This window comes from Fulmarus glacialis, unplaced genomic scaffold, assembly GCF_000690835.1.
Source record: "Fulmarus glacialis isolate BGI_N327 unplaced genomic scaffold, ASM69083v1 Scaffold41710, whole genome shotgun sequence".
Classification (NCBI taxonomy): domain Eukaryota; kingdom Metazoa; phylum Chordata; class Aves; order Procellariiformes; family Procellariidae; genus Fulmarus; species Fulmarus glacialis.
In genome coordinates, this window is record NW_009190369.1 from 1 (window position 1) to 11,332 (window position 11,332).

Consider the following 11,332-nt stretch of genomic DNA (forward strand, 5'->3'; position numbering starts at 1 on the left):
ATATATATTAAAAAAATGTATATATGCTGCCTGAAGAAAAACAGTGCTGTTACATAAGTATGTTTTGCAGCTGAAATGTACTCTTCAGAGCTAGTAAGTCTTCTGTTCAGTCAGATCTAACTAGGAAAGTTTGGTGAATGGCATTCCTTAATAATAGCCCCAAGTGAGGATGGTGTAGTGCTTGCAATTGAGTCCTCTTACAGTCAAGATTCTAGGCTGTTTACTAAAAATGTGGCTAATCTTTTAACTGAGTTTCCTTTGCCAGGCAGACATTGCTGGCTCTTTGTGTGAAAAGGGGAAAGACATGCATGTGAATCAGTAATAAACTAGGTACATAGCTGAGTGCCCTTTGACCAATTTCATGTGAAACATTGGGGAAAATAGTGCTCTTCTCACACGTGCTGTCTGCTTGCATCAGCAAAAGCAAAAATTCAGGAGGAAGCATCAGGTGCGCTGAAAATTCCAGTGTTCTGATTCTTGCTCATGTTAGGAGAGTGGGTTTGTTGTGTTTGTTCCTAGCTTTGAGATTGTATCAATAAATTGATTATTTTTCAAACACAAAGACATGTATTTTTTCCCAATATGAGATGCTTGCAATTATGTAAATAGAAGTAGCTGAGGCTTCCAGTTTGGAAATTAGGTTCAATGCTTTGAAGTTCTTCTCTTAAAAACAGGCAAACAAAAAAACTTTTTCAACGGCTTGTTGCAAACTCCTTAACTAACCACTATGAACTAAAAATGAAGCCAATTTGTCATGGGTGCTTTTGTGGACTTACATGAAGTTTTGGAATAGACTAGTAGTTCCCTTTGCTAACATAGAGTTGAGATTGAGAATTGGGATTTTTTGAATGCTGCATGAGAAGGAAAGTGATTGAGAAACTGTTGAGTTTGCTTCAGGTTTTGGGCTTAACCCTTGTATTTGGTGAGGTAATGGAACTGTTTGCACCACTTGAGTCATTGCTTTGGGGATTTTTTTTCCCCTTTATGGCTGCAGTGCTCCAGATGAAATGAGAATTTTGCTTGTATTGACAGTGGTATCATCAGCCACAGTTCTATCAAATTTTTCTGATACTTGTAATTACTTGTTATAAGTCTAGTCTATCTGTTCAGGGCTTCTGTAGTTGAATGTTTTGATAAGCTTTCTTTTTCCCACTAATCTCTGTATGAGGTATCTGGATGCCAAAAGAGAGGCTAGAGTCTTCTAAATGCCTTTGTGCTGTCCCTCAGAAGCTAAAGCATTGATTTTTTTTTTTTTTTTTTTTTCTTGTTCCAGTTAACTAATTATAAAACTACCACTAACCCTGGGAATTTTAGATGTTCTGTTAGTCTCTCTGGCTGTTGCTGTTAGTGGTTAATAAATAATATCCTGAGAATTGCTGTATCTTTAGTGCAGCATGCTTGAAGCCTGAAACTTGAATCTCTTTATTGTCCCTTCTGGGAATTAAAGCAAAAAGAAATGCTCCCATGTATTGTATGTCCCTGGATGGTATCTTCAATATTTTGAACTAAAACTTCTGTGTAGTTCTCCCAGACAGAGGCAACACAATGACACGTGGCAAGCAATTCTTCCTTTTATGGGTAGCTGTGGCTATTGTTATCTATTACCTAAAAGTGAGAACTCATTTTTGCATTTCTGTGTTGATTTTAATCTTAATCTCTGGTTTTCACTTAAAGCACAGGCATGAGTTTAGTTGTGGGATATACCCAAGTTATGTAAAATCTCTGCCTTCTGATTCTATAACATAACTACCACATTAGTTCACTTGTTGAAGTTAGGTTATTTGGAGTAGGTGATCCTGGCAGCTAGATATTTTTGAGCAACTATACCCAAGTTATACTACTTCTGCAGGAGTCTTAGATTAACACTGCCTTTTCATTCAGTTGTGCTTTTTATCTTGAAGAATCAAGGAAAAGACTGAGCTGAGAATGGGCCTGTTCTGCAGAGAATCGTTTGAACAAAAGAATTGTTGTGAACTGCAGTGAAGCAGTTCTTACTGCTGAAATTCTAAAGAAAATATTCTATTGATTATGAAAATTACGTCAGTTTTAAAATGTGGTTTTTCCCACTTGGTTTGTAGCTCTCAACTTCGTGCATCATGTTGCCTTGAAATGTTTGAAGTGTTGATTAGATGATGGGTGTCTTGCTTGTAATGTACAGTACCTGAACCAAATTATAAATATCTGTGGAGAGGTTATAAGTGCGTTTATATAGAGTGAATTGCCATCACTATGTAACCTGAATTTTTTTTTTTTAAAGCAATATATTCACAGATTTAAATTCCTTTTCAGCTCCATTTACCTCTCAATTCCCCTTTACCTGGAAGTGAGTTGACTAAGGAACCCTTTCGATGGGATCAGAGGTTATTTGCTTTGGTTCTTCGTTTGCCTGGTATTACAGCACCGGAATCGGAGCAGATGACAGGGGTACCGGTGGATGACTCTGCAATCACACCTATGTGCGAAGTCACAGGAGGTGAGTGCCCTGGTTTCCTTTGACAAGTCAATACTTTTGAAAATGAAAATGAATTCAGTTTAGCTCTATTAATCATGTACATGTCATGGAATAAGTATTTCTAAGTTCTTATATTACATGTAAAAACTCAGAACTCGATACAATAAAACTAAAGACACATTGCATTAAAGCTACGGACAGTTTAATGTAACCTGTCTTGGAAGAGTGTGAATCTACTTTCTTTAGCAGTTTTTTAGAAGAGAAAACTTACTTTTTTTCTTATGCACCTTGACATGACAATTAGAAATTAAGAATTGAGTCTGTTCTGCAGTACAGTTTTGCTAAATTCCTGTCATGTTCTGATCTAAAGAAACCAAAAGTGAAGGAAATGTCTTGGGTTGGTTTGGGCTTCTTTCCCTCCAGAGCAATGCAGAATGCATAATAATTCTGCAAAATTGATACTTTTCTCTCCATCATAATTGATATTCTTAATCTCTTAGAAATTATATTCCAGATCAAACTCAGGCATTAATTTTATAATTTGTTTGTAAAAGTATTTGATTACATCACATACTAAAAACATAATGATTCTTCTGATGCATCGGAGGGAATGTGATGGAAAGCAAACAAAGGGATTTAAAAAGCATTCCAAAAGGATTTGATTCCACTGCTTTCTGACTGTAATGTAGACTATACTGACAGTGCTTTGACTGAAATTTGTGGACAGTTAAGTGTCGATGTCTGTCACAAGGGGGAGCCCATTTTCCATGAATGCAACCAAGAATTTGAGTTAAAGTCATTAAGGGGCTAAAACGCAAACATTTCCAATGAGGTGCATGTAACTGTCACTGTTTCATTAAGCTGCCTTGCTGCTTAAACAAAGAGGGAGTGTTTGGGAGAAGCTTCAAATCAGTGATCCATACATAAATCAATGTGTGTGGCAGGTGAAGAGTTTTGAATGATCCAAGTTAAAATAAGGGCAGAAACACTGAATGACCTTAACCTTGACTGTTTCATTCTAGGTCGATCATATTGTGTATGCTCTCCAAGAATGCTGAATCAGTGTCTTGAGTCATTGGTGCAAAAAGTGCAAAGTGGAGTGGTAATAAATTTTGAAAAAGCTGGACCGGATCCCTCACCAATTGATGGTACTTGAAATTTTTTACACTTTGATATCAATTGACAGGGATGACTATCAATATCAGTTAGTGAACTTAACATAATAGTTCCCAAAACAAAAGGAAAACTGTTGCAATTTAAAAGACATTACTGCGAAAAGGACCTGCTACGTCTGAAATTCTGTTGTACTTTTTCAAAATACTGGCTATAGCTACTAGACAGTGTGTAAAATCTCTACATTTGGTCATATTACTCAGGTAGTCTTCAATGTAGTTATTCACGTCAAGCATAGTTAAATGGGTTCATGAGTTTTAAGCAGTAGTTTTCAACCAGCTAGAAATGTAAATAGCTTGATATGGAAATACTGTGGGTTTATACGCTTATCCTATTTTGTTTAATGTAGTAAAGTAGCTGCATTAAGAGTTAAAATAGCAAATACGACTGTGCAGCCTTAACTTCTCGTTCTAAATGGCTAAGCTAGGTCCCTCTTAAGATGCTACTGTGAAGTGTTTGTGGGATTTTTTTAATCCTGCTTTGCTGCAATAAAAAGTTAGTCCAGCAGTATTAGTGGTGTGTATCAATTTTTTTTTATGCATGGAGATTTGGAGGTCATCTGGTAATAACAATGGGAGGAGAAAGAAACTGATTATTATGAAGGGCCCCAGATAATTGGCTTTCTCAGCTCTGATCCTGTAAACATTCAGTGCTTATTTGGTTTCTCATAGTTTCTGGGTTTTTGCAGAAATGCTTACTGACAACTATCTGCTATTATTAGAAATAATAATAACTGCAGGAAGAGCTTCCCTGGGGTATAGTTCTTAAACTCTTCACAGAAATTGTTTAATACTTTTTTCAAGTTTTAACTATTTTGACTGATAAAGCCTTTTTCTTCTGCAGATGGGCAGGTGGATATATCTAGACCCTTTGGACCCCAACCTTGGCACAGCTGTCACAAACTTATTTATGTCAGACCAAACCCTAAAACTGGGGTTCCTATAGGTCATTGGCCTGTTCCTGAATCCTTTTGGCCAGATCAAAATTCTCCAACGCTGGTATGTACTGAAGTTAGATAAAGTAAAGGGTTTGTGCATGGGGGAATATTCCAGGATTTCCTATTAACTGATTTTTAAATCTTGAGATACGTACTTCATTGTAGCAACCGTAAAAGCAGTATGACCCAAGAAGGAATGACACATGTAAACCTGTGTTGCAGTTATCTCGGATAAGTTACTGATGAGCAAATAATACTATGGGGTTTGCTTTTTAGTAGCTTTGAAGCATTAAGAAACTGCCTGTAACAGATTTATTTGTCAGCCTAGTACATGCATGAGTGTTTCTGTTTGAACTCTTTTAAAATATCAAACTAGAAATAATGTGGCACTTTGATAATAGACTATCAAATTCTATTGCCTCGCAGATGGTATTAATAGAAGATAGTATGATCTTCCCAATTTTGAATCCTTGTGATAGTTCTGCCTTCATTCTAGCAGGTGAATGTAATTTCATCTGCTATTGTTCAGTGTAGCCATACTTTCAATTTATCCCAAGTAGAGAAACTCACCTTGTTTTTTAAATACTACCCACAGAATTAATTTTATTTGTTCTTTTTCATAAAATAATGTATGCCACTGCCTTTTGTTTGGTCTGAGAACTAATCATTAGTATAGTATAATGTATTTTTATATTTCTGCTAATCTTTGAAAATCATTAAAGTAGAAATAATGCAGTTGTATAATTGTTCCCTAACATTTCATAATGATTTTTGTTGAATTTTTGTGGTTTTTTAATGTGAAACTAGTGTGCTGACTAGCAAACTCATTGAACTTTTCATAAATTTTATCTCCTTTGTTTGAAAAATATATAAAGTCCTTTGAAATACAGGTTGTTGAGGAATAATACAAGTATGAAATTTTAGTCGTATTTACAGGTTTGGTATTGCTGGCGTCTGTGGTCACATTCATTGAAGGACGTGGATGCCCTTCTGAACTACAAAGCAAGCTAGCATATATGAATAAAAGTAAATCTTTTATAGTCATTTAAAAAACAAAACGTCCTTGTGTACTGGATATTAAAAAGCTGCTCTGTAGGAAAACTGTTCTGTGTACTCCTTGTAATCACTATCAATGGCATATCTGCCTACATGCACTGTATAGAGTCAGTACAGTTTGTCTGCTACTGCAGATCTTGATTGAGATTGCTAAAATAGATCTTGCCAAGTGAAGAGTTGTTGAACTAAATCTGCTAAAAACATGACGATGACTTACCCAAATGGCAAGAAGATGAGAAAAAATTCTTCTCTCAGTTGTAGCATGTATAGTTCTCATAACTGCATAAAGCACTGGATTATTGCACGTGCAGCTAAATTCCTGATGACATCAATTGGAATTCCACATTGAACCTTCCTTATGCAATGTTGGGGAGCTAAGTTTGCTGATAGTGTTTCAGGACTTATATTTCCTTACTGTTCTGAAAATAGAGTGTTAAAACTTAGCGTATGTTGTAACTCTTGTCTACTTAAGAGTCCATAGTTAGGTATTTTTTTCTTCCCTGTTACCTGATCCACAGTTGGAGTTGTCTCAAACAGTCCTACCCCAACAACTGTTTCGTGTACCATATGTAATGATACTATCAAGGCTTTCTTAAATGTATATGAAAGTCTGCTAATAATTAGTTGGCAGATCAACATGTAAATGGCTGCTCCCACTGCTCTGAGGTAAAAATAGTTCTGCTGTCCAGTCAAGGGTTATTTGACTTCTCAAGTCTTAGCATTCAACTTCTTTTGCAGCCTTTTTATTCCTAGTATAACTGCTTCATGGCTTGGTCAAAAACTCCACCACAACTATTAATTGGAGGCATCTTCTTTGAAGAGAATTGCAGTTCCTTCAGTTGGTTGGGCCTCCTGTTTTGTGTGCACTTGGACAGTACATCTTCCTCAGAGTGGAGATACTCAAGGCAAGACCAGCTCTGTGGGCAGATAACATTTGGGTGGCTCATCCTAAAAGGAAGAGGCTAGACCTTATAGATATAGAAAAATTACTTTCAAGGTGAGGTGGTAGGAAGGTCCCTAGTTCATCTTATGTATTTATTAGTTACGTTCTTGTAAAGAGAGTAAATGGAAGGAGGCTTCCCAATTGAGCTCTTCTCCAGATTCTAGTGGCCTTGGAGGAGGCTCGGGGTAAGTATAAGAGCTTCTCCTGAAAACCCTTCAGTAGAAGGCATACAGCTCCAATTTTCACCACAAAAAATCAGCTTTCCCTTTCAGCAAAAGAAATTTCAAATATGTTGTTAACTTATAGTTGAAACTCGAGGCACAAAGGCCTTTTCCCTGTGATTAATAACAAGATTAAAATCCAAACACTTAAATTGCTTAAATTGAAATAACTTTTCACAGGCCTAGTTAAAATTTAAGTTCTTCTAGAGCTTGTTTTTTCTGAATTTGTGCTGCTCTTGGTCATTATAATTCAGTTTGAATTTTGTAACTGTTAAATTTGCCAAGAAGAAGTAGTGCTGGAGGAAGTCAGCAAATGCAAAAGTACAGTGCCTGCTTCTGTGGGGAATAAAAATGGGCATGCCCCAGAGTAGCTTTTTTTTTTTGTCCCCACTGGGATTTACTTCCATTTGCAAAATTTTTGTGTATATGCAAGAAGTTTTATTTTCATACTGTTCTAGACTTACTAGGTAAAATAATTGGCATTTATTTAGAAAATAAGAGTCCTTCAGATTTTAAAACTGTGCTAACATCATAAATTAGTTGTTTAGGACTCATTAACAATAAATATGTATCCTGTATTGAACAGGCTCCTTAAATATGTCTGTTTTCAAAGAATCTGTATTACCTTAGTTGTCATAGCACTATTGCATTTTAATCGTTGTGCAGACTTATTAACAGTGGAATGCTTATGTTTAGCCACCTCGCACATCTCATCCTGTGGTGAAATTTTCCTGTACTGACTGTGAACCGATGGTCATTGACAAACTGCCTTTTGATAAATATGAGTTAGAACCTTCACCACTGACCCAGTTTATCCTGGAAAGAAAATCCCCTCAGACCTGCTGGCAGGCAAGTAGAGTGCATGCTGAATTGAAGTTATTTACAGAATGCTGTTTTCATAGACTTTATTCTATAATCAAAATAGCATGTAAAATTTCAGCACACAATATTTTGGATTTACATGCAATATAATGTGTTTTATTGCAGGTATATGTGAGCAATAGTGCAAAATACAGTGAACTTGGTCATCCTTTTGGTTACTTGAAAGCTAGTACAGCGCTGAATTGTGTGAATTTATTTGTGATGCCTTACAATTATCCAGTCCTCCTTCCATTGCTAGGTAAATACCACTTTATAAAAATTTTCTTAGGTGGTAGGCAATTGAAAAATGGATCTCATCTAAATAGATTACTGCAATTAATGCCAGTATTAATCACACACCTGTAGAAAGGTAGAATGTTGAGCAATGTATTTGTCATCAGTAACTTGTTTCGCTTGTCACCAATTGGCTGATCTTCATGACTCAGACTCAATGTGTAAGATGATTTACTTAATCATCATTCTTTCAGATATGTTTTGGTCTCACTTTTTTCATTAGTTTAGGAGCCATTTTTCCTAATCTGTTGTCTCAATTACCAATTCAATTTGATAAATAATTTATCAGGTTCCATCTCTTGGCTGCAGCATTAATCTTGTGTATGTGTATATTTAGTTGTATATATGTTAAATTACATATGTTAATTTAAGCATTGAGGAATTGGCATTTCTTTGAGAGTTTCTTTTATTAGAAAAAAAGATGCAATGCTGTCTAGACATGCCTTTCATTTTGTCTCTTCTTTTTATAACCATCAGATGACTTGTTTAAAGTACACAAGGCAAAGCCTACGTTGAAATGGCGACAGTCATTTGAAAGCTATTTGAAGACAATGCCTCCTTATTATCTTGGGGTAAGATGACTTACTGTGTTAAAATTTCTATTTTATTATATAACTATAGTTCTTTCCACTATGGGTGTATTCCCTATTTCAAGTAGAATATGTATTAATTTAAGAGAGACTAGCTAAATTTCATGTATAATGATACTTACTGTTTTCACTGGAGTCCTGTGGAAGACTTGAGATCTGAATGTTAAGAAAATTTCATCAGCTGTGACTTGTATATAAATGATATCTCTGTTAATAATTGATTCTGTATGAATGGAACAATGCTTTAAAAAAGCAACAAAAAATGCTGCCCTGAAAGTTTTTGTTTTTCTTCTTTTTTAACTTTGAGGACTTAATGTTCTATTTGAAATGGATAGTTAAGTATGTATACAACACTTATAAAGTTAAATATGACTATACAATATATTCCATGTTTCAGCCTTTGAAGAAAGCTGTGAGAATGATGGGAGCACCAAACCTTATAGCTGACAATGTGGAATATGGACTTAGTTACAGTGTCATTTCATATCTCAAAAAGTTGAGTCAGCAGGTAATGTTGAAGCAAAAGAGCAGTAAAAACTTACTCTAATGTCAGGATAATCTTAAAATACTCAAGTTCAATGGCTTTGAAGGAAGAAAGAGCAGAAAGATCAAGTTAATACCTCCCCATAAGTAATTAGCAAAATAGCATTTTGGTTTTCTGAATTGAAGGAAAACTTGACATTTAAATATAGACTTTATAGACTGGACTATAAAGATAGATATGGAGGTACAAATTGAGATTTTTTTGTATTTAAGGAGCATTTTTACTTGTATACACAGTAACATACTTTTGTCCAAAAGAAAACATGTTGTCTTACCTTAGATATTAAAGATTTTGTGGCATTTTTTCAGAAAGTAGAGATTTGTACTTTGTGCATCTGAATCAGGAAGTGTTCTGTCTTTGGCTTGTGAAATGAAATAGGAAGTAAATATAAAGTAAACTGACATAATTCAGAATCTCAAATAAGGATACAGACCTAGAAGTGGCAAGTGACCTTTTGAAATTGTTGACTGTGTTCAGAATAGTGCCCGTATCTTTGACTAGTCTCCTGCACCAGCTAAAGCATTTCTGCCCTGCTACCTCCACTTTTATTTTGTTGAACTGTGCATGTTAAGCTTTCTTGTTCAAGATAATAAAATAAAGCAGAAGGCTAGAAAAGAAACAGTAGTGCAAGTACTTGTAATTTAGCTAATGAGTTCTTATGGACCAGCTTTTTCTAAAAACATTAGTATAAATGATTATTTGAGGAAGCAAACCCCTTGAAGTTTCCGGTATATCCTATTAAACATAGTCATATTGCTCAGTATTCTGTGAACTAATCTCTCAACCTAGACATCTTAGACTCCTAAAATGTAATGACTGCGCTGCAGTGCACTGCAAATTTACTTAAAGCTTTTCTAACTTCTGAAGGGCTCTGCCAGTAGAGACTGAGTATTCTTAATAAGTACATAGTCAAATTTTGAGTAGTCTACAAATTTATGTGAAACTGCAAAACAAACATTGGCAAGTATATTACTAAATTACTTCTGGCTCTTTGTTCAACTGTATTCTGCCAAAAAGCTGGTGTTTATGAACATGTTTAATTTTGGTACAAACCTAACATAATATTGGGTGTTAGGTCTGTCTAGTCAAACAGAATTGGGTGTTTTCATGTATTTCATATTTATTAATGTTATAAATATTAGTATTGAGCTTTTAAAAAGTTGATACCATTGTGTGACTGATTGCAACTATAGTTGTGGGAGAGTCAGTCTTTTGAGAGTTAGTGTTTAGCTGTTGTCATAGAAAACAGTTTATGTGAGTACAGATAGATTTGCAGAGAATTACTAGTTAAATTATGGCATTTTATGAAAATAAAAGCATTGCATGCATATTGGTGCTTAGATACCATAATGGGCAGCAGAGGAGAAATATGCAGAAGACCTAGGCACAAACTGTTCACTATATTTAAAACTGTAGTAAGCATTAAGTGGTTATGTATTAAGCACTCCTTAAGCACTCATCCTGGTTATGGTCGTCATAGTGTATTAGCACATTGTTGAATCTTCTAGGTAGGAATTTAAAATGAATAAGTCTGACTAATCCTTCCTTTTAAGAGCATATTGTCAATTTTATTTATTTATTTATTTCAAATTAAGGCCAAAATAGAGTCCGATAGAGTCATTGGCTCTGTAGGCAAAAAGGTAGCGCAAGAGACTGGAATTAAGGTCAGAAGCAGATCACACAACCTGTCTATGGCACATAGGAACGATTTTCAACATCTGCTACAGGGGATTACTGGGGAAATTCCTCATAGACCTCTAGACCTCAATATGAAGGAGTATGCTGGGTTCCAAATAGCTTTGCTGAATAAGGTAAGCACCACTGTGTGTAATGTTGTTATTTTCAATATACTTCCATTGAAATGCTAGATATTGTTTCATACAAGGTATTAATTGGAACTTTATTTACTGGAACCATAGGATTTGAAACCTCAGACTTTTAGAAATGCTTATGACATACCCAGAAGAAATCTTTTGGATCAATTAACACGAATGAGATCTAATTTACTGAAGAGTACTCGCAAGTTCCTCAAAGGACAAGATGAAGGTTAGATAACAGTTTATTTTTTGCCTAACTGCGATATGATTGGTACTAAAAAAATGAAGACTGCACAAATAGCATAGTTCTAAGTTTTAATTGGTGGATGTCTGATACTGCCATTAAACTGCATGGTTTTTTAGATTTTTTTTTTTTTCTTAAATAACTTATTGGAAGAAAAAATGGTGAGGATAGAGAAGATCATAGAATCATTAAGGTTGGAA

General features: G+C 35.1%; 1 protein-coding gene across 1 annotated transcript; it reads left to right on the forward strand.

Annotated features, from left to right (window-relative positions):
- Positions 1-2,289: 2,289 nt before the first annotated feature.
- Positions 2,290-11,172, forward strand: LOC104071067 (integrator complex subunit 6; the record flags this gene model as incomplete). The annotated part of the gene is made up of 9 exons (XM_009585351.1): positions 2,290-2,473; positions 3,475-3,600; positions 4,469-4,623; positions 7,479-7,631; positions 7,770-7,902; positions 8,415-8,509; positions 8,925-9,035; positions 10,667-10,882; positions 10,991-11,172. Coding segments are annotated over 9 exons (1,305 nt in total), but the record flags the coding sequence as incomplete, so codon positions are not given.
- Positions 11,173-11,332: the final 160 nt, after the last annotated feature.